Here is a 22,602-nt window from a genome sequence, read left to right on the forward strand (position 1 = left end):
ATGTCACGTGGCCAGCCATACACGATCTCCCACAGCCAATTACGGCACCGCACATTGGGACTTATCGGCTACCCACTTGTAATCCTCCTTAGACTGATTCAGATACCGGCGCACCACTTGGTGGACCGCCTGGAGCTCAGAGAGGAAGTCCTGCGCTGCGGGGACCAGAGAGTCCACTGGGGTGAGAGGGAAAAAGCGAGGGTGGTACCCGATGTTTGCCATGAAAGGCGTCATCCGTGTGGAGGTGTGCTGCGAGTTGTTAAACGCGAACTCCGCCACGGCGAGGTACTCCACCCAATTGTTCTGCTGCTGGTTCACAAAGCAGCACAGATATTGTTCCAGAATCCCAATCACCTTCTCCGTCCCCCCATCGGTTTCGGGATGGTGCGCCGAGGATAAACAAACCTGGACGTCTAGAGCAGCCATCAGCCCTTTCCAGAACTGGGCCGTGAATTGTGTCCCACGATCTGATATGACCCGGTCAGGTAGGCCATGCAGCCGGAACACGTGCTGGATGAACATGCGGGCGGTGGTACGGGCTGTCGGCAATCTCCGACAGGGGATGAAATGCACCATCTTGGTGAGCATGTCCACCACCACAAGGACCATGGTAAAACATGATGATGGAGGCAGTTCCATCACGAAGTCCATGGACACAGCCCCCCAGGGTCTGTCTGGGGTCGGCAATAGCTGCAACAAGCCTGGAGGAGCTCCCGTTGCTGATTTGGCCTGTCGACACTGCACACACGATGTGACATATGTCTGCACATCGTGTCGCAAGCAGGGCCACCAGAAAGTACGGGAGACCAGGTGATAATAAAAACTGATAATAAATCCCACCATTGTCCAGTCGGTGGGAAAGTCCTCCGCTCTCAAGATGATAAACAGCTGGCATTGTCCCAAGAACGCTGAAAACATATTTTGGTTGCCATCAAACTTGTCTGGAGTAGCCACTGGACATTTCCTCCTTGGCTGAGGGGGGGTTAGCAAGCCCCTGGGCTATTTGTCCAGTCAACAAAGCCAATTGTTGTGCCAAGAGGACATTCTCAGCATGTAGCTGCTCTATTTCAGCTTAATGGAGCTTTGTTTGTGGCAGAGGTCAATCTGTTCTAACCCCCCCCCCCACCAACACACACACACGCACACACCAAGCCACAGATAAGGTACCGGATTTATTTACAGACAGAACAGGTCCTTGGCAGCAATCCAACACAAATAAGCCTTCATAACAACTCGGCACTGATAGCACTGGCAGCAATCCAGCCTGCCACGCTCACAAGACTGTTCTCCCACATTAGTTCATGTGATGACTTCTGCAAAGGGCGTGTGCACAAGCAGTCCTTCTTTAGTCTGGAGAGGAGTCTAATTATCAGCAGCTGAGAGCAATTACCTACTGTAACTGCGCAATTGCTCCTTACGCCTGTTAGCGCGCCAGTAACGAGCATCTAATAACTCATTGCTGATGTCTGACTCACTGTCCCGTGACTCCTCCCCACTGCTCCAAGGCATGACATCAGGAGCCCCCTTCCTTTGGCTTTCACCACTGCTCCATGCCTCAGGTGCCTCCTGGTGGCCGACCAGGCTCTCTGATCCCTGCTCAGAGTCAGAACCCTGCCCAGGGTCCTCCACATCCTACAGAGCCGACTCATAGGAACCCTCGCTGTCGGAGTCTGGTGGCAGCTCCAACGGCTCCTGCTGGGCCACAACATCTAGGTATACATTTATCTGCGAGGTGTGTGTCCATCAGAGAAGATAACTATACTAATTTGGTCAATAAAACTAAGAAAGACTTAGAAAGGTGGAAAAACCTACAATTGCCCCTGATGGGTAGGATCGCAGTCATAAAAATGAATGTATTACCAAAATTCCTTTTCCTATTTCAGAATATTCCCATTAAATTAGAAAAAGGTTTTTTAAAGGATTTGAATCTATTGGTTTCGAAATGTATTTGGCAGGGAAGAAAACCAAGAATAAAACTCAAGGCTATGCAAGACACTAAGGAAAAAGGAGGATTTGGTGTACCAGATTGGGAACTTTATTATACTGCAGCCACTCTAACATGGTTAAAAGAATGGATAATGTTGAGAAGTCATGACCTCCAAATAGGATGTCATGCCTTCCTTTGGTATGAAAAAGGATCTGCACACAAATATTTCAATAGACACTACATCAGACAGTCTCTATTAATATGGAATGAAATTAAACATGACCACTGTACCAAAATACCCATTCAATATTAATTAAATATGGAAAATATAGTTACATTTAAAGAGTTATTGAACAGACAGGGGAGATCAAAACTAGATTAGAATTGGCATCACAAGGGGTACAAGTAGAATAGTGGTCCTACTTACAGATACAATCAAGGTTTGCCCAGGATAGGAAGGAAGGTATTGCCAAAGATTACACAATATTAGATAAACTTTTGATAGAGACAGAAAACAGGCTGATCAAAGTGTTGTATAGATTTTTGAGATCACTTCCAGTTCCTGTAGGTGACGGACGTGTTGTCCGCTGCTCGTCTCCCCGGTGGGCTCCTTTTAGGAGCACAGGGGTCTCCTGCTGCAGGGCGGCTTGCTGGAACCCGCCAGATTCGGCGGCAGCCGGCGGGAGTGTTTCCAGCCTCGCCCCAGGTGCCGGGGAGCAGAGGGGAGGCATGAAACAGCTTCTGGCTGTCTGCCCTTTCGCTGAATGGGCTCCGGGAGGAAGAAGTTAATCGAAGGAAGAGCGGCTGGAATGCCAATAGGGGGAGATCTGTCCCAATCTCCTTAATCATCGTTAACGGATAAGCAGCAGACTATTGTAAATTCGTGTTCAATCTATTTGAAATTGGAAGATTAGAAGGGGGACAAAGTGGCATTTGAACTATCTCTCTCTATATCAGACTGGAGAGAGAATAAAGGCTGACTTGCCACTTGTACTAACTATGTGAGAAAGATTGATATCACAGCTGCAAGAGGTGATTGCTCAGCTGTTTTCTTAAAAGGAAAAAAAAACTTTATGGAAACCTTTGTTCTTCTCCCTGCGAAAGGAAGAGCCAAGATGGCTTCCCTCCGTCTTCGTTTATGTACTTACAAATGAAGTCTGCCTTTTGAAACTACCTTTGAAAAAAAATATCTGGTATTGTCTTAATACCCCCTCTGAAGGTGCTGTGGACCTCTCCTGTTACATGGTCTTCCTGGATTTTGATTATTTGACTTTCTCCTTTCTGGTGTACCTCCATGCCTTGGAACTGTGAAAGAGAACTAACTTCCACTTTTGGATTTGCCTGCCGCCTTGGATCAGCACAGCTGCGCGCCCCACTGATGCCATTTTCTTTGTAAAAGACTTATCATCTCTGAACTCAGATAAATGCGGCCTAAAAAATCACCAACGGGCAAGTCATTCTTGGCTCCTGCTTCTGCCACCTCCAGTCCAAGAATGCAGCAGACGAAAATTACTTCATTGTTACAAGAAGGGACTGGAGAGAGCTCAAAAGAATTATCTGTTACCCAAATGTTTCAGGAAATTATGAGGGGTCAAAATGAGCTGGAAAAAGAGGTGACAGATCTCAAAGATGAACTCAGAGGTGTACAACATAATATAACAGAAAACAAACAAAGAATTGGGGTGATGGATGAGGGGGCAGCTGGGCTGGGGGAGGAGGTTAAGGCAGTCCGGAAGGGAAATTTAGAATTGGAAATTTTTTGGCAAAAATAGAACTTGAAAGAATGTCCTTTTTCTCAGATTCCAGAACCTACCAGAGACAGAAAATGAAGATCTTAAGGATATTATGAGTACAATTTTAGCAGAATATATTAAGAGAAACAAAGAACAGTTGTGGTGGGATATGGATCTGGTTTACAGGATTAATTCAGCATATGCTAGAATTCATAATGTTCCAAGGAAGGTACATGTTAAATTTCTTAGGAGGACCACAAGGGATGAGGTGCTAGGGGCCCAACGGGAGGGACCATTAAAATATAAAGATAAAGAAATTACCATTCTTAAGCAAATTCCAAAAAAATAAGAGAAAGAAGGAGCAAGTATTCCTCCTTATCAAAGAAATTATACAATAAAGGAGTTTGGTTTAGATGGTTATTGCCAGAGGGAATGTTGATTTTCTGGGAGGGAAACAGAATTAGAATTAATACAGTGGAGGAGGCAGAAGCCTTCGTTAAAAAACATTTTTCTCTCCTAGAGGATGAAAATAGGGGAGGTGGTGAAAAAGGTAGTAATGTACAAGATATGAAGGAGGGGGGGCTGTGGCTCCATCTGGGAACAGGGAGGAGGGAGCAATATCGAAAAGGCTCAGGTCACAAAAATAAATGTATTTGAAATATTATTGTAATTGTTGATATACTAGAAAGTGACAAAGAAAGAGATGATTGAACACATGGTTGATATAATGTAGAACAGGATTCTGTTTATGCTTATCTTTTATACGTTGTTTTTAACATTATAAAACTGGTGAGATTTGGAGGGATTTCTACTGTTGCAGAAAATGACAGGCTTAGACTTCTCAGGATACAGGAAAAGTTTATTTGGCAGCCAGGTTCAGAAAGCAAGCACATAGCTAGCATTGGAAATTCTGAACAATCTTTATTATCGAAGCACGCATTCTTATACATTCTCAAAGACAGTGTAACACGGAAACACTTAACTCATTTCTTATTGGTTACCTTGGGGAAAAAGCCCTATAAGGAGATGGGGGTCTTACTTCTCCTTTTGTTACAGGTAAGGGCTACGTGTCATTAACGAACTTTATTTGAACCTTGTGGTTTTGGACTTTTGACATAGGGACGTTGGCTAGAACATCTTGTGGTTGAAGGCTGATGACATTTCCCTGTCCCTTTAAGCAAGTTTCCAACTGTCCCTTTTATGCCACGTCTTCATTCTTATATTTTTAATCCATATTTTATTCCACTTTATTTCCCCCCTTCTAGACTCTATTAAGGCCCACAATTGAGTCTAGCCTGTTAGATTAACAATATAAGCATGCAGAATACAGAATAGCAGAAAAAGCAAGGATACAAGAATACACATCTTAGGGCTTATCTTCCAAAATCACTTTCTCTGCTTCTAAGAGGGCAATTTGAATATAAGAACTAGTATCTGAGACTTCATCTTCCTTGAGGGTATGTGGAATTAGGCTTTCCATTAACATTAATTACTTTTCACCCTGTGTTTCCTTTACAGACCACATAACGAGCTGTTTAAGCAAGGTTATTATACAGGGGAGGAAGGCTAAACTTGCGATTCCACATAATAAAAGAAATAGCATTTGCTTAATCCATCCTATTCCCGATAGCCAAGAGAACCACACATCTGTTCCTTGTACTTTTTTGACCAATAGAGGAATCTCAAACTAGTTCTTGGACCATCCCCCAGACTTTCCCTGATCTATTCATATGGAAACAGCAAGGTTTTCTCACATAAGAAGAAGACTCCATTTTCCCCTACACACACTCCTATGTTCATAGAAAAGGCATGGGCTCACAAGTTCTTTTCATTAGTCCAGACCTGTAAGGTTCCTGCCAAGTACATACCAGTTAGGGGCTGTAATGGAACTTCTTGGTTAGGGTCCATTTGCCTATCCCTGAGAACTGGTCCTTCAAAGAGATGGTGGGAACTGGTGTTTCCAGGGGGAAAATGAACACAAAATCCCATGGTGGATTGTATTGAAAGCCAAACGGGAAGTCGGGGTGGCTGGAATGGCCTTGGGGCAGCTTCCAGTGGTCAGATTCCCCTCCCATCGATTAAAAACAAGTGGAGGTTGGAGCGAGAAAGTGACCCTCTTTTGGAAGAGCTTGTGAGCAGAGGGAGACATGCTGTGAGTCAATTTCACATCTACAAGGGTTTTCCTGGGGGCAAGGTATATTTCAGATAGCCATTGTTCCTCTGATAGTCACCTCACAGGAATGCCAGGTTCTTGATATCGTTTGATGTACAAGAACTATCTTAAGCTTTCTTCTTCTTGTTGTTGTTGTTTTCAAAGATCTTGCTCAACTGAAACAGCATGATAAGGTAAAGATCCAGCAGACAGACACAACCAGTATTTTTGACCCAGGGCAGGATCAGACTGATTGATTAAGCTTTGACCTAATTCCAGCACTTTTTTCTGTTCCCCTTTTCTCAATTGTTGCAGGGGTCTGTTTTCCCTATGCTTTGCCCTTTTTCTTACAGGGTTTGTCAAATAATTGACTTTAGGTGCTGGGATTGGCTTACGGTTCTGTCCCCAAGCATAAATGATGCATCGTTGGTGGAAGCAGACCTGTACCACATCCTGTAACTTAATTCCACCCTGTTCTTCGGGATTTATAGCATCCACGGTTCTTTCTTCAAGAGCAAGGGGGGTTGCTCGGGTATTTTCACAACATTCAAGACATTATCACATAACAAGCTTATTGCCAATAACAGCCAGAGCCACAAAAGGCTCATAATTGTCCCTCACGCAAAACTTCTCCTAACACAATTCTTTTATCCTACTGAATCACCATGTCAGGGAGAAGGCAGGGGTTATATATAGTTTAAGGAATGGCAATATCAGCTTTGGGCAATCCACAAAACCAAATCTTATTTGCTAAACATATCACCCACAATCCAAAAACTCCTATTATACTGCAAAGAACCCATTCCCACGGTTCCTCAAACATAAGTGTCATCAGATGATTACAATTAATGATCTTAGCCTCAGCACTGTCTTCCTCTGAAGGGGACAATTCCTGAGGGATGAATATGCAATACAACAATTAAGTACATTCACTAAAGCGAGAGATAGTACAGTTATGACTATGAATACTTGGCTTGCCATTTCCTGACAGGTGCTCACACTTTCTAATACATCTTATATCTAATAAATGAAACGTTGTCTTCCTCCTCCAAATCTTCAGCCATACGTTGAGAAGCCAGCTTCCAGGGGGGTGACTTCAGTAGGGCTTCTTCTGCCCCGTAAGAGCTTACCCGTTACCGGTAGGGAAGCTTATAGGAGGCGTTTCTTTAGGTGTACTACTAAGGGACGGGATTAGTCTGAATCAGCCTCCCAGTGTTCTTCAGCGGCTGGTTTAATGCGGGTCCAATGAATCCAAGACTTGGATTCTAAAACTTTTACTGCAAGTGGAGAACACATGACCACAGTATATGGGCCCTTCCATCTAGGTTTCAAATTCTTCCCTTTCCCGTGTTTTACCATACTCTGTCCCCTATCTGAATATTATGACTGGAAGTTGTTAAAAATGGTGGGGGTAAGGGAGACACAATACTGTTGGATTACTTGTATTTACTTATTCAATTCTCCCACCATTTGATTCACCCATGAGGACCCCAACTGTCCTAGGTCCCTTATATGATTTTTCAAATTATGGCTTATAACTGGTGGCCATCCAAACATCATTTCAAAAGGAGATAATTTAAGTTCTTTACATGGAGTACATCTCACAGAGCAGAGAGCTAAGGGTAAGGCATCAAAACACACCTTATCTTTTCCTTAACAGTGCAATTCACACATTTGCTTAATTTCTTTCCTGAGGCAGTTAAAAGACCCCTTTCCCTATAATCAGCAGTATTGATATGCAAAGTAAGGAAAGCATACAGAGTCAGTTCAGATGTTCACCCTTTCATTCTTTGTTCTTTCTAATGCACAAATTAAAGCCCACAATTCTGCTACTTGGGCACTGGTGCCTTTTGGGAGAGGTCCACTCTCAAAGACTTGGGCAAGGGAGACTGCATAATGTTCTCCCATAGTAATGAAGCTTGATCCAAGCTATAGTCTGCATATTTCAACGGCACGTCAGTTAAGTCTGGTCTGCATGAAAACTGATTCTCAATGATTCTCATACAATTATACTCAATTTCGGGTCCTGGTATTGGCAAAAGGGTGGCAGGGTTTAGGGCATTTGTTTGCTTCAAGGTCACTTGTGGATTTTGAGTCAGGAGTCCCTGATATTTGTAAAAGTCCTTGAATTGCATGGCTAGTGTAGATATTGGTAGGCTGTCTAAAAGTTAATTTATTAGCTTCCTCCATTAGGAGAGCTGTGGCGGCTAGCCTTTTGCAACAGTTCAGTTGTTTAGATAGATAAGTTGTTGTCAACTTCCTTTTTCTTATCAGAGCCTGAGATAATTCTGACTTTAGGGTTTCAAATGCCCGTTTCTGCAAGCAAGGGTTCTTTTTTTTTTCACCCCCCCTTTGTAGATGTGTAAGGAGGTGTGGCTAGAAGCACGAAATTTGAAATCCTCATTCTGCAATATCCTGCTGTTCATGGGTTCGCAATTTGGCATACAGCAGCTTTTTTTCACTCACATATTATTAAGTATTTAACTTGGGGCTTTTTGTCCCTGCCTTCCAGCTTTTTGCCTTGTCCATTAACAGATGAAGCAATTGATTGATTGGTATTTTTTTTCAACAATTCTCCTTTGTCTGTTTGGTTACTGGGATTGGAGTAGCACATTTCCATCTTCGCAAGGCTGGAAATTTTCTAGGCCTGAGGCAAAGACTTAGCCAAAAAGGTAGGTAATTTTTTTTTTTTAATCCTTGGAGAAACCTAGTCTCCAAGAGCAAACAGCCTCTTTCGACCTGTTACTTTTCCTACTCAAAAGCAAACAGTTTTTAGTTGTTTCTATGTATTTGAGATGGTGAAGAAGGCATAGGCAAACAGGCATGGCTAGAGGCTTTACTTGTATAATTATTGGTGCATGATGATATGCATGGCCTGGTGGATTCTGGAACCACCATTGCCATATTTCATCTGAGAGAGTGCCTCATCATTAGAGCCATTTTATCTTCCTCAAAGGACAGTGTAGCTCCCATTTTGCATAGGATATCATGACCCAAAAGAGGAACTGGGCATTCAAGCATGTCTTGGGACATTCTTGTAGCCAGTGACCCCCTCTTTTTTCCTTACACCAATTACATCGACCTCTGCTTTGGGCTTTGGAATTATTTGACAATGCAACTGTCAGCAATTCAGCTTTACATTGCATCCTGTCATCTCTCTTTCTCTCTTTTACTTTTCACAAAGACCTTTCATGCAATTTTCCATTTTATTCAATCCACACAGACCTACATGCACAAATAGTCTGAAACAACTGATCCACACAGACCTACATGCACAAATAGTCTGAAACAACTGATCCACACAGACCTACATGCACAAATAGTCTGAAACAACTGGGGAAGAGTCTCTCCCTTTTAATCTCCATTTTTTCTTTCCTTGGGAAATATGTGGGTTATTCTCCAAGCATGGGAAAACTTAGAGATTAAAACTTTAAATCCCACTGTTCCCCACAACTTCCAAGTCCAAGCTGAGAAGCTTACTTATTTTGCCCGCTGGTCAAACATATCAAAATCAATTGAACACCATTCAATTCTACATGTTATTAGTATAGATACACACCTAAGAATTACATCAAATTAATCAAGTCCAATTACCTAGATCTTCCTATTCAATAGGCTTTACCTTTTTATGACCTGCTAAATTTCTTACTTTTGCTCGAAGTTATGCCCGTTTGTTCTATCTCCTTAAGCACTAGATGGTTAATACCTGTCTCTGCCCTGGGGTGTTCCGTTTTCTATCTTGATCTCCCAGCTGCGCTGGCATATTTTTAAAGATCAAGATGTATTGAGACAATGTATAGAGATGTTTGTCCATACATTGTTTGCATTCAGCCAGGTTGGATCTCCCAGCCACGCTGGCATATTTTTAAAGATCCAGATATATGGAGACTTTCATTAACACATCATTTGCATCTGGGTGGGGCTCTTGATTCATCTGATGGTGGCCAGAATCTGAGGCCCTATTCAAAGGCACTCCAAATCTTGGCACAATGTCTTTTAGTACACACAAAACCAAGAGATCTCTAAATCTCACTTTCTGGGGAAATTGTGGGGACATCTATTTGCCACACAGCACCCGGGAGCCCTGTAGAAGGTCTTTGGGTTGTTTTGTCACAACAGAGACAGGCTGCAGCAATCTGATTAACAGCATGTGTGCCTCTAACTACCGATCCCCGCAACAACCTCCTCGACAATTCTTCCGGCAGGTCCCCTTGCCTCCCACTCTATCTAAGAGCCTTGGCAAGAAAAAAATGTGTTTCCTCTTGCCTTTTGAAGTTCCTTCTTATCTGAGGTTTTGAGCCCTTGTATGTTCATTCCACAAGTTCAGAGATGCCTTTCCTGGCCCCCCTTTTTTCCTTAATGTCATCTGCAGAGTGACCAATGAAGATACAATACAATACAATAGCAGAGTTGGAAGGGACCTTGGAGGTCTTCTAGTCCAACCCCCTGCCTATACCATTTCAGACAAATGACTACCCAACATCTTCTTAAAGACTTCCAGTGTTGGGGCATTCACAACTTCTGGAGGCAATTTCTGTTCCACTGATTGATTGTTCTAACTGTCAGGAAGTTTCTCCTCAGTTCTAAGTTGCTTCTCTCTTTGATTAGTTTCCACCCATTGCTTCTTGTTCTACCCTCAGGTGCCTTGGAGAATAGTTTTTGACTCCCTCTTCTTTGTTGCTCTTTTCTGCACTCTTTCTAGAGTCTCCACATCTTTTCTACATCGTGGTGACCAAAACTGAATGCAGTATTCCAAGTGATCTTTATTCTATCCCTTTGTTTATGCAGCCTAGAAATGTGTTGGCTTTGTTTGGCAGCTGCTGCACACAGCTGGCTCATATTTAAATGGTTGTCCACTAGGACTCCAAGATTCCTTTCATAGTTACTAATGTTGAGCAAGGTACTTGTGCATTTCATTTTTATTGCCTAAATGTAGAATCTTACTCTTTTCACCATTGAATTTCATTTTATTAGATAGTGCTCAATGTTCAAGTTTGTCAAGATCCTTCTGTATCTTTAGCCTATCTTCTGGAGATCATATTGATCATTCTCTTATTTTCTTCAACCTCAGGATCTAATGTGGTATATTGCCTGAAGGTTTGATAAATGCATTCTAGGAATTCCCCTGGATTTTCATCCTGTTTCTGTTGAATTTAATAGACCTTCCCTAAATTCTTAACTTTTGTTTGAATCCTAATAAAACTAAGGTCCAATAGTTTTGCAGCTGAATGTACTAAGTTCCTAATCTGGTTTCTTCAGTAACCATGTCCAATCTGGTTTTTTTTTTTCATGATCCTTCTGCAAAGGCTTATTCAAAAGACTTATTCTTTTCTCTGTGGTTAATAAAATTTCCATCAGACTTTTTATGTCAGCCCAAGCAGACTGGTGAGTTCAGAAAAATGGATGCAAAAAGGACATGCATCTCATCTGGATTTTCTCTATAAGCAGGAATTTTATTTTTTCCAATTACATAAATCAGCCATTGAGAATGGAGCATATATCCAGACCTTACGTAGCTCCCCCTCAGCTTCTGGCAATAAAATTCCCTTAGGGCAATTTGAGTTTTTATCTCAACTGCTCCCTTGGACCAGGTTTGTGGTCCACTTGATCTTTCCCTTCAATAACCTTTTTTTTGGTTTTCTTTCTCCTGGCCCCACCTAATGGGACCGTTTGTTCTTTCTTTTTAACAAAACAAAAAAACACTTAAACACATCATCAAGGCAGGAACTAAATGTTTCGTTGAGACTCTCTCAAAGCTTTTTTCTTTCCTCCTTGAGGCTTTTATAATAGGGGTGAGGGTAATTTCTCTGCCAGAGACTTTTTACTAAAACTCTCTCAAGGCTTTTTTTCCTCAACATGCATTGAAGAGGCGTTCGAGGAACGCTCCCCACCTTCCCATGTTCTATTTCTAAGACACTGTCACTGACCTGGGGTGCCGGAATACCACGGTCGCCTTCAGGAACTGTGATGACTTAACCACCCACACAAACCACGAGCCTCATTAGGATACGCCGGTTCCATTTGGAACGGACGCTATCCCGGGCTCAGGGAGGTGATCAGGCCCCCTCTTCCACTCCTAACCGAGTGGGTCCACAATTCTTTTAATACTTGCCTGCAGGCGTCTTCTTTCTCAGCCGGCGTAAATTTTATTAACTTGTCCTGATCCTGGTCAGATTCTTGGATTGGTGGTGTCCTCCGGATGCCCAAGAGGGGTCATCAGCCCCCTTCCAGAGAAAGATCTCCGTGGCGCCTGAAGAAGGGCGAGATGGCCTCGATGGGGCACCGGTCGGTCCGTTCCATCCTCAGCGAAATATCGCTCTAAGTCCTGCCGCGGTCGCCAGAATTGTTGCAGAAAATGACAGGCTTAGACTTCTCAGGATACAGGAAAAGTTTATTTGGCAGCCAGGTTCAGAAAGCAAGCACATAGCTAGCATTGGAAATTCTGAACAATCTTTATTATCGAAGCACGCATTCTTATACATTCTCAAAGACAGTGTAACACGGAAACACTTAACTCATTTCTTATTGGTTACCTTGGGGAAAAAGCCCTATAAGGAGATGGGGGTCTTACTTCTCCTTTTGTTACAGGTAAGGGCTACGTGTCATTAACGAACTTTATTTGAACCTTGTGGTTTTGGACTTTTGACATAGGGACGTTGGCTAGAACATCTTGTGGTTGAAGGCTGATGACATTTCCCTGTCCCTTTAAGCAAGTTTCCAACTGTCCCTTTTATGCCACGTCTTCATTCTTATATTTTTAATCCATATTTTATTCCACTTTACTACCACTAGCACGGGAGCTTCCAAAATTTTCTATGTACCTTTTTACCTTTCCCCATAAATGCTTAAAAACCAATAAAATTCTTTTTTTAAAAAAGTGTTGTATAGATTTTTGTTGGAATATAAGCTAGAGGAGGAACATGTCAAAGAAACTGTGGTCGCCTGGGCGAAAAATTTCAGTTATAATATGAAATTGGCTAAGTGGGAAAAACTTTGGATACTTAATCAGAAACTAACAATGGCTACGGCATATAAAGAAAATCTTTATAAGATGTTCTACAGATGGCATCCCCCCAGCACGACTCTCCAAAATGTTTAAAAATCTGGCCCCAAATTGTTGGAAGTGTAAAAAAACACCAGGGACTTTTTATCATATGTGGTGGGCATGCAATGAGGCAAAAATATATTGAAAAATGATTCAATCATGGTTAGAACAAATGGTGGGAGACCAAATCTTGTTTAAACCAGAAAATTTTCTCCTAGGTATAATATCAGAGGGGTTTAAGAAAGATACACTTTATCTAATTATACATGTACTAACTGTGGCACGCATAACTTATGCACAATATTGGAAAAAAGAAAATACACCATCAGAGCTAGATATAATCAGAAAAGTGTTGGCCTGTGCAGAAGCAGATAGGTTCACTCTTGAACTTAAAAATAAAGGGGAATCAGAATATTTTGAAGTATGGAATAGATTTTATGATTGGTATAAGACAGTGACATGCGGTGAGGTTTATGACTGGTGAGGCACTGACACAGTGCTGGGTTTCAAATATTTTTAGACTTGTGGACTTCAACTCCCAGAATTCCACAGCCAGGCATGCTCAGTTCCAATTTAAAGCGACAGCATTTGTTTTTCTCCTTTGCTCCTTCTTTCTTTTTCTTTTTCTTCTCCTTCCCCTCCTTCCTCCCTCTCTCCCTTCCTCCCCCTCTCTCAAACACACACACACACACACACACACAAGTTGGATTGGACTATCTCTCCTACCCCTTCCCTCTCTCACTCACTCTCAAACAAACCCCCCCACACACAAAAGTTGGATTGGATATCTTTTCCAGTGGCTTGAAAGCAGCTCCTCTGCCATCGCCCCCATTCCCCTGCTGCCTTTCCCAAACACCTCCACCATTGCAAATGCAGCCTGCTGTCTGGGTGGGAAATGCCTGGAACCCAATAAAGCCCACCCACCAGGGGAGCCGAGCCGAGCCTTCCAAAAGAAAGAGGCTGGGGGGAAGTGTGTGTACTACAGCATGGCTCTTTGCCTGGCTTCCTGCCTCCTCCTGTGGTCTCCTCAGTGCTCGCTTGTGCTCTCCCTCCCCAAGTGTAGTTTGATTGCAGGTGGAGCCACGTTGCCTTTTCAAACTTGTAATCAGTGAAGCTGGGCTAAATTTTTATATAGTTTTATCCAGCTGTGTGTGTGAGAGAGAGAAATGAATGGGGGCCTGGGGAGGAAGTCACTACACTTGGGGAGGGAGAGCACCAGTGAGGTTAAGCAGAATCATCCACAGTGAGGCAGCAACTAGCTCAGCTTTTTCCTTTTACTTTTTTTTTCATGATGAGAGTGGTGAGGCTGTGCCTCACTTGCCTCACCTGACTGCACGTCACTGGTATAAGACAAGGTGACAAGACTGGAACAAACTGTATATATTGTGATTGGACAGAAGGATAGACAATGTATTAAGTAGGCTAATAGTTAATGGTTGAGGCTAGCTGTATATAATGTAAATGTATGGTCACTTCAACTTCACGGTACTGCATTGTTTTAAATGTAAAAATAATAAAAATATATTCAAATATATATATAACTGTGCCCCCCTCCCAAATGGTTATATAATCGGGTGCAACTCATTGAACTACTGCCTTGCTTAGCAATGGAAATTTTGGTCCTTGACTTGTGGTTGCAAGTCAAGGACTACTTGCACAAGTAGGGACGAAGGGGTTGGGCCAGAATGCTTGCAGGATCATAGGGGGAAAAACAACAACTCCAATTTAAAGACTGCCAAGGGAACTCAGAGGCAGTCCCAGCAGTGCAGTCAAAAGGGAATGACAAATGTGAAGCAGGCTCCCAACAGAAATATAAGCTGAAGCTGAGCCAAAAGACAGGAAGGGTCTGAACAATGTGTGCAATGTTGGCCAGCTGTATACAGCAAATAGAGGACATTCTACAAATAAACTTCAGGACAGCATGCTCCTAGGTAAAGTGACCCTTGATAAGAAATAAAAAGGGCCTTTGTGTTCAAATTGGATGGATTTGGCTACAAGAGGTGAAGATAAAGGAAACAAACAAAAAAAAGTCCACAGTGGTAGAAAATGGTAATTATAGAATCAGAATATAGAACAATGGGGGTCAAGGTTGAACCACTTTTGAAACATTTAGTTCCTATTGCTATTCAACTTGCCAAAGAACTGGGAGGAGAGGAGGGTGAAAGAATGCAGATGTCCCAGAGACCGTGAGAACCAGCAGGACACTGCTGCAAGTGTCCAGCAGAAAATGAACAGTTCTCAAAACAAATGGATGATTCATAATTGGACTGGCATGGGGAGAAGAAGAAGCTACTGTTTAGCCATAAAAGCATTGTATGGGAAAAACTGGATTTGTTTTTGATTCGTTACTGCCAAAATGGTGTATCCAAGACACCATCGTATTATTAATGCTTTTGGGATTTACAAGTTCCTGAGAGTGTCTACTTTTCTTGGTTCGCTAGTTGGACCATTGACATTTTCTTGGTTTGCTAGTTGGACCGTTGACATTAAGCCAACTCTCAGTCACCAACCCCAGTGCAACCTACTCAGTTACTCCAAGAATGCTGTGAGGAGAAAGAAAGACAATGTCTGGTATGGAATGGAAGGCAAAAATGCAGTCAAGGCTGAAGCAGCCCCTTCAAAAGAAGTGCTGGTAAGGATTCTGGTGAATACCAGAGCTCAGGTGGTCATGACTCGATAAAAATGGCAAGTGGAGAAAGCGGAGCAGCCATCAGTATGAGAGGAAGGAGTTGCAGCCAGGCGGGCCCTCCTCAAACTGAAGGAACTGTGGCAAGGCAAAGTGAGAAAAGGCTACTGAGGCCTTTGATTCCCTTTGATTCCAAATTGTGATCCAGAGATCAAAGTGGAAAGCCAAGGGTGTTGTGTCTGAACCAAGGCATCCGCAGGGTGTCAATCAACATCAGCAGATGCCAGGATTGGCTGGGTCATATAGCTAACAATGTCCTGATTGGTTGCTGGTTTGACAGCCACTATATAAATAGCTGTCAAACCGGGGTTTCTCTGTTCCGTTCTTGTTAGTAAATTGAAGTTGATGAAATAAAGCTCTTACTGTTCAATGGATCGCCTCAGTCAAGTTAATTAATATAAGAACTTAATAAAGAGAGCCATAAATTGGGAGGAACCAGAGGACTGGAAACATCTGACAGCATGCCACAGCCCTTCAATTGAACAACTGAGAAAGATTTGTCGAGATGGAAGTGTGTGGTGCAGTGTCAGTGTATCAAGCAACACTAGCTCCAGGAGCGGGGTCTGGTCAAACCCAAAGTTTTGTGGGTCCCTCACCATACCTGATCCCAACCCATAATGACTGGACCAGCGGCCCAGGAACTGAGAGTCCCTAAGGGATGACCATCCCTCCTCGGGTGACCTTGAGACAACCCCGTGCCTCAGAGTGATGCGGGACTGCAAGCGCAAGTGATCTCACAAGCAGTTGGGATGCCACCAGATTATGTGCTGGTCTGGGACAACAGAGAACCTCCTCCTTTGAGAGCAACGTTCAATGGAAAACCACTCTCTATTTGGGTGAGAGGAGAGAAGCACTATGAAATTAATAGAATTCTAGATTCAAGGTAATATAAAGGGAAATTGCAACATCTGGTACAATAGAAGGGGTACCCGATGTCAGAAACAAAATGGGTGAAAGAAGAGGATGTTAATACTGATAGGTTAGTGAGAAAATTCCATGCCAAGCTGCCATGAAAACCAGGAGGGGGGGTGAACATTCAAGGAACATGAATACTGATATTAATCCATCTCTGATATCTTTCCGGGTCTCCTCTTCTTCCCAGAGGATCAATTTGCCAAGATTGAACCACTTTTGAAACATTTAGGTCTTATTGCTATTCAACTTGCCAAAGAACTGGGAGGAGGGAAGGGTGAAAGAATATAGATACTCCAGAGACAGTGAGAGCCAAGATCCCATCAAGGACACTGCCGCAAGTGTACAACAGAGAAGTGAATTGTTCTCTAAACAAACAGACTATTCGTAATTGGACAATATGACCAAGCCAAAGTGGTGGGGGGGAGGGGAGAAGTTATTGTTTAACTATATAAGCAATGCAGAATAAAAAATCAGAGTTGGTTTTGATTCTTAGTGTAACCAATAAAATTTTACTTTTGGGATTTAGGAGTTCCTGAGAGTGTCTACTTTTGTTGGGTTCACTAGTCAGACCACTGACATAGGTACAATATAAAGAATTGTGTATTAAATAAGATAGAAGTTGTTTTAAGAAGCATAGACCTAAAGTGATCATACAATCCTCCCTTAACATAGGCAGTAAAAAAATAAGAAATAAAGTCTTAGGATTAAAAGCACAGATAGTTTAGTGTAATGGTTAAAATGTTGGGCTAGAAACAGGAAGGCCATGAGTTATTTTCTTCAGGTGTAAAAGCTGGTAGGTGACTTTGGGCTCTCGCTCTCTCAGAAGATGCAAACTTATTCAGGAAAACATTTCCCGAGTCTCTGCTGCCTAGAAAATGTGCACATCATCAAATTTCAAGTCCTTGCAGAAATTTTAGGAAACAAAATAGAAAGTGGGTGGAGACAGACATGAATTTATATAGTGCGGGAAGAAAACTTGACTTTGATTCATAAGGAACTCTAGAGCAGGATCTTTGCAAAGCTGGAACACTAAATCCCAAAGATTTGTGATCACATCTCCGCAGGTCTTCCTCTTATAAGCTCCCTTCTCCTGCCTTTTCCACTCAGTTATGGAGTATTTAAGAAGAGCATTGGAAGAGTTTGATCCTAGGTTACTCAAACGCTCAAAGCTGGTGGAAGTTGAAGGAACCCCTTTACTTGATAGTACTGCTGCAAACCTGGAGCTCTTAAGGAATTTTAAAGCCCAGCCTGATGACCTTCTCATTTGCACTTATCCCAAAGCAGGTAAGTGGGGAGGAGACATGGAAAAGCATGATGGAATTTTTTTTGAAAGAGATACAAAGCTTAAATTAAACAAGGAGCAGGACTCAATCTCTACATCAATCTATCTGTTCTCATCATTCCACATATCAGGGACTACCTGGGTGCAAGAAATAGTGGACATGGTGCAGCATGGAGGAGACAAGCAGAAATGTGCAAGGGCTCCCATATATGAGCGGATTCCTTTCATAGATTTATTTCCTATGAAACCCATATCTTCAGGTGAGTAGCAAGGTACTGCTTCTTGGAAGTGATGGGGAAAGTTTTTCTTTCCATGAGCCTGAATTAAGTCCATCCGTCTCCCGCTCCCATGTTGCAGGTTTGGAAATGGCAGAGGCAATGCCTTCCCCGCGCACCCTGAAATCTCACCTTCCAGTCCAGCTTCTACCACCTTCCTTCTGGGAACAGAATTGCAAGGTTAAAACAACTGTTGATAGAATCCCAGTTTTTCAAGTTAGACCCAATAAGGAAATGAAAGTCATGCAAGACAATCCTACTTTTGTTATAAGGTTGTGGTAACAAAATCTTGCAACTCTGAATGTACTTTCCTTCCTTTATCTTCATGAGAACTAGGGACAGTATTGTCTGAGATGTTTTCTCAATTAGAGTTCTGGTCCAAACTCACATCTCTTTTATCTGACCAATATCTTGATAGAAGATCTTCCTCCTATCTTCAAGGTCATTCTTTCTGCCCATTACATGGGGAAGCAAGTCTTAATTCTTATCTGAATTCATCCTCAGTACCTTTTTCAGCTTCCAAAATTAAACCAAGAGTGTATATGATCTGAATAGATAAGAGTTTGGAGCTTGGACAGATTAGGATCATTTTATGTGTTGGAAAAGAGGCAGAGATAGGAATAAGGCAGAGCTAGATGTGTGTTTGTGTGATGGTGTGTGTATGATTTGATTATTTACCATCAAGTCTGTGTCAACTCTTAGAAACCACATAGATATATGTATGCATGAATATGAAAAGCTTATCCTAGAGTCTTTAAGATGAAGTCCTTGTTGCTTTCTGAGCTTGCTGGTTTTCTTGTAGATGTTTCGTTACCCTAACGAAAATAACATATTCAGTCTTTATGACTTTCTGTTCTTTCTGTAGGTCATTTATATAGCTAGGAATATTAAGGATACCATTGTTTCCTACTTCCATTTTCACCGCATGAACCAGGCGATGCCAAAGCCAGGGAACTGGGATCAGTTTTTAGAGAACTTCCTTTCAGGAAAGAGTAAGTGGAAGTGGAAGCTGCAAAAATAATAGGAATGAAAAGCATGGGGGAAATGATTGCTAGCTGAATTCCTAACAGTAATATGTCATCATGTCATCACCATCAGTTTCTTTATTTATTAAATTTACTTGCCACTAGAAGACTCTGGATGACAGTCACTATCGGGCCTACAGAAAACATGAAGTATAGTTACCAAACTACTCTTGAAAAAGAAGTGTGGATCTCCCTGTACCAATGATTGGGACTCTGGGGGGGAAAAGTTAATGATTTCTCCTCTTAAATCTGAGAAGCTGTGTGCCATCATTTCCCCAAGAACTATAGTTCCTATCATTTCCAACCAGAATAGTTCAATACCCACGATGAAAGCCATCTTGAGGGGAAAGCTGATAGAGCCTAGAGTTATGAAGCATAGAGGAAAGAGAGGTAAATCAAGATTCTCTTGTCTTTTTTTCTTTCTTTTGCAGTTGCCTGGGGCTCTTGGTTTGACCATGTCAAAGGCTGGTGGGAGGCTAAGGAACATCACCCAATCCTGTATCTCTTTTATGAAGACATAAAAGAAGTAAGCTGCTTATGCCCCCACACGCATACACACAGAATACATTTGCACCAAACAAATTTCAAACATGAGATAATGGATACAAGCTGTACTGCAGGGTCTAAGGAAAGCTCATTCTGCATTGAAAGCTTTTTTTTTTTTTTTAAATTTAGGAGCGTTATATGGCTGCCCATCTTACGAGCCACAGCTCTTTGTAGCTCTCAGCAACAGTAACAAGAACATTTTTAAAAACCTCAAAACAATAAAAACTCAAACCCCAATCTCCTAAACCAACACTCTGCAATATATAAGAAACCATAAGCAGACTCGTATCTGGAGGGGGGGGGGAGCAGCATTTTAAGTCTTCCAGAAAAGGGTAGGGGAGCTGCCAGATCTTGAGAGGGTGAGCTGCTTCCTAGGGCATGCTTCCTGGTCCCACTAGATGACATTTAAGGGAAGGGATCTGTATACACCCATCCTATTTGACATGATGGATAGAAAGGTGGTGCCACAAACTGGTCCTGTAGCAAGCAGGATTTTAGAGATGATAATCAGCATTTTGAACCACACCCAGAAAGAAACTGGAAACCAGTGTTATATATATGATATAATATAGGCAGATATGGATAAAATACAAATGATTATAAGAGAAAATTTATACAAGTACTCAGGGGCAGGGCCTGAAGATGACCTATAAAAATGTCCGTTTTGTTGGAGCTCAGAGCTTATTGTGGATTGCCTCTTGACTAACCGAAAAAAGAGCAAGCTCCATTTTCTAACCATTTCAGTCAAGAAAGCATCAAAATAATAGCCAGAATTCTCTCCATATTCGTAACAGGATCCAGCCAGAGAAATCCAGAAGGTTGCTCGCTTCCTCAACTTTGAACTCCCAGATCCACTTCTGAAGGAGATCACGGAACATACAAAGTTTGAAACTATGAAAAGCAACCCCATGGCCAACTACCTCACTCTGCCTGCCTTCGTGATGAACCAAGCCTTGTCCCCCTTCATGAGAAAAGGTGAGGGTCAGAACTGAAGCTGAATTTTAACTGCACCCAATAGGAGGTGAAGGTCTCAGGAATAGTGGCAAAAACCTCAAGCACAAAGCACAGGCTTCAGAATAGTTGTGAAAGAATACTGCAAGATTACATTTTGCAAATCTAATCATTTCAGAATAGAACATCCAGCACAGAAAGTCCTAATAGTTAATTTGGTGTGCTCAAAAATGCCTCTAAATATGGTGTAGCTTCGTTTATAATTGTTTAATATAGTAGCATACATGAATACCTGCTTGTGCGTAATTGTTAAATATTTTACCATTGGCGTTGTTTCAACCACAGACGCAGCCATGGATAGGAGGAAACGATTGAGAATAATAGATGTGACATAGTTGAGAAGAATGGCTGGGAGGAATAGATGTGGATCATATAAAAAGGGGGAGTTTCAAAACAGAAATCTGTTGTGCATGCAAGAGTTTTTTCTACTTGGCCCATTAGATGGCAGTGACAATTTGTGGTTTCTTTTTTGGGAAAGAAGGTAAAAAGTTGAATCTTTTGTCCTAGACGGTAGCTAGGATGTGAATTAACAGCATGACAGAATTGGAAGCAATCTTGGAGACCTTCTAGTCCAAGGATCCTCCAGACCCTGGCCCACTTCTGTGCTGCAAGTTGTTCACAACCAGGCCATGGAAGTGTCAGGCAAGTCTTGTGTATCCCCACTTGCATGAGCAGGGGGTGAGTGGATACATGTGTTCCATTTATAAATAGAGCTATGCGCACATGCACTGTTCTCCTCCCCCGTCCGGTCTACAAAGCTGGAAAGATTGGGGAACTCTGTTCTAGTCTAAACCCCTACTCACACAGGAGCCCCTATATCGTTTCAGACAAATGGCTATCCACTCTCGCTTTTAAAAACCTGCAGTGATGGAGCGCCCACAAGTCCTGAAAGCAAGTTACAAAGGTGTTTTTTTTAAAGGCAACGGGACTTACTTGGTTTTTCTTCAAAAGCATTTCGCTTCTCATCCAAGTAGTTTCTTGAAGCTTCTTGAATGAGAAGCAAAATATTTTCAGAGAAAACCAAGACACTCCAGTTGCTTTTCGAAAAATACCTTTGGAGCCTGCCTCCAGAAGTTGTGGGTACTCTGTCACTTTTGCCTTTTGAAAAGCACTTGTGGGACAATCTGGATGACTGATAATCTTTATAGATATTTGTGAAAGCAAGCTTTTCCACTAAATAATTTTCTCACTGTCACAAAATTTCTCCTCATTTCTAGGTTGGATCCCTCCTTTATTAATTTCCATCCATTGCTTCTTGTCCTTCAAGGGCTTTGGGGAATAGCTTGATTCTCTCTTCCTTGGGGCAACCCCCTAGATTTTGGAATACTGCAATCATGTCACCCCTAGTTCTTCTTTTCATTAGACTAGACATACCCAATTCCAGCAACTATTCTTCATATGTTTTAGCCTTTGTCGTCTAAACATCTTTGTTGCTCTTCTCTGCATTTTTTCAACTTTTTTATATCATGCCAACCAAGACTAGATGCAATATTCCAACTGTGGTCCTAATCAAGGGATAATAAAGTGGTATGCACACTTCATGTGATATGTTAATGCAGCTTAAGACTGCATTGGCTATTTTGGCTGCTGCCCGCACACTGCTGGCTCATATTTAAGTGATTGTCCGCTAGGACTTCTAGATCCCTCTCACAGTTACTGCTATTGAGCATGTATCACCTATTCCTTCCAGAAATCTCTTCTAGTAGAGAAAACGCTGAACCTCTTATGCTTAATTCACTAGCACAATGGTTCTCAACTTGTGGTCAGCGGATCCCTGGGGGACCGCAATGTCATCACAGGGGGTCTGTGAAGGCTTTGAAGAAATATTATGATTTGTATCTTGAGTTATGTCTTGAGGCTATGCAGCCAATCGTGGCCACAAAAGATATTTAAAGGGATCTGTGGTGAAGAAAAGCACTCAGTTGCCATTTTAGAGAGGAAGATATTTTAGAGACAGAATTCAGAATCGCTCTGCCATGAACCATCTCAGTACAAGTACTTCCAA

General features: G+C 42.2%; 1 protein-coding gene across 1 annotated transcript in view; it reads left to right on the forward strand.

The window, feature by feature from the left end:
- LOC309401355 (uncharacterized protein) overlaps positions 1 to 22,602 on the forward strand; it is a 91,544-nt gene that overhangs the window by 27,036 nt on the left and 41,906 nt on the right. Inside the window, exons 2-4 of the mRNA XM_081970425.1 lie at positions 17,566 to 17,742; positions 17,872 to 18,000; positions 18,098 to 18,195. Of these exons, the coding sequence (XP_081826551.1) occupies positions 17,566 to 17,742; positions 17,872 to 18,000; positions 18,098 to 18,195 (404 nt within the window). The remainder of the gene's footprint in view (positions 1 to 17,565; positions 17,743 to 17,871; positions 18,001 to 18,097; positions 18,196 to 22,602) is intronic.

This window comes from Natrix helvetica (assembly GCF_964273705.1).
Source record: "Natrix helvetica genome assembly, chromosome: Z".
Lineage (NCBI taxonomy): Eukaryota > Metazoa > Chordata > Lepidosauria > Squamata > Natricidae > Natrix > Natrix helvetica.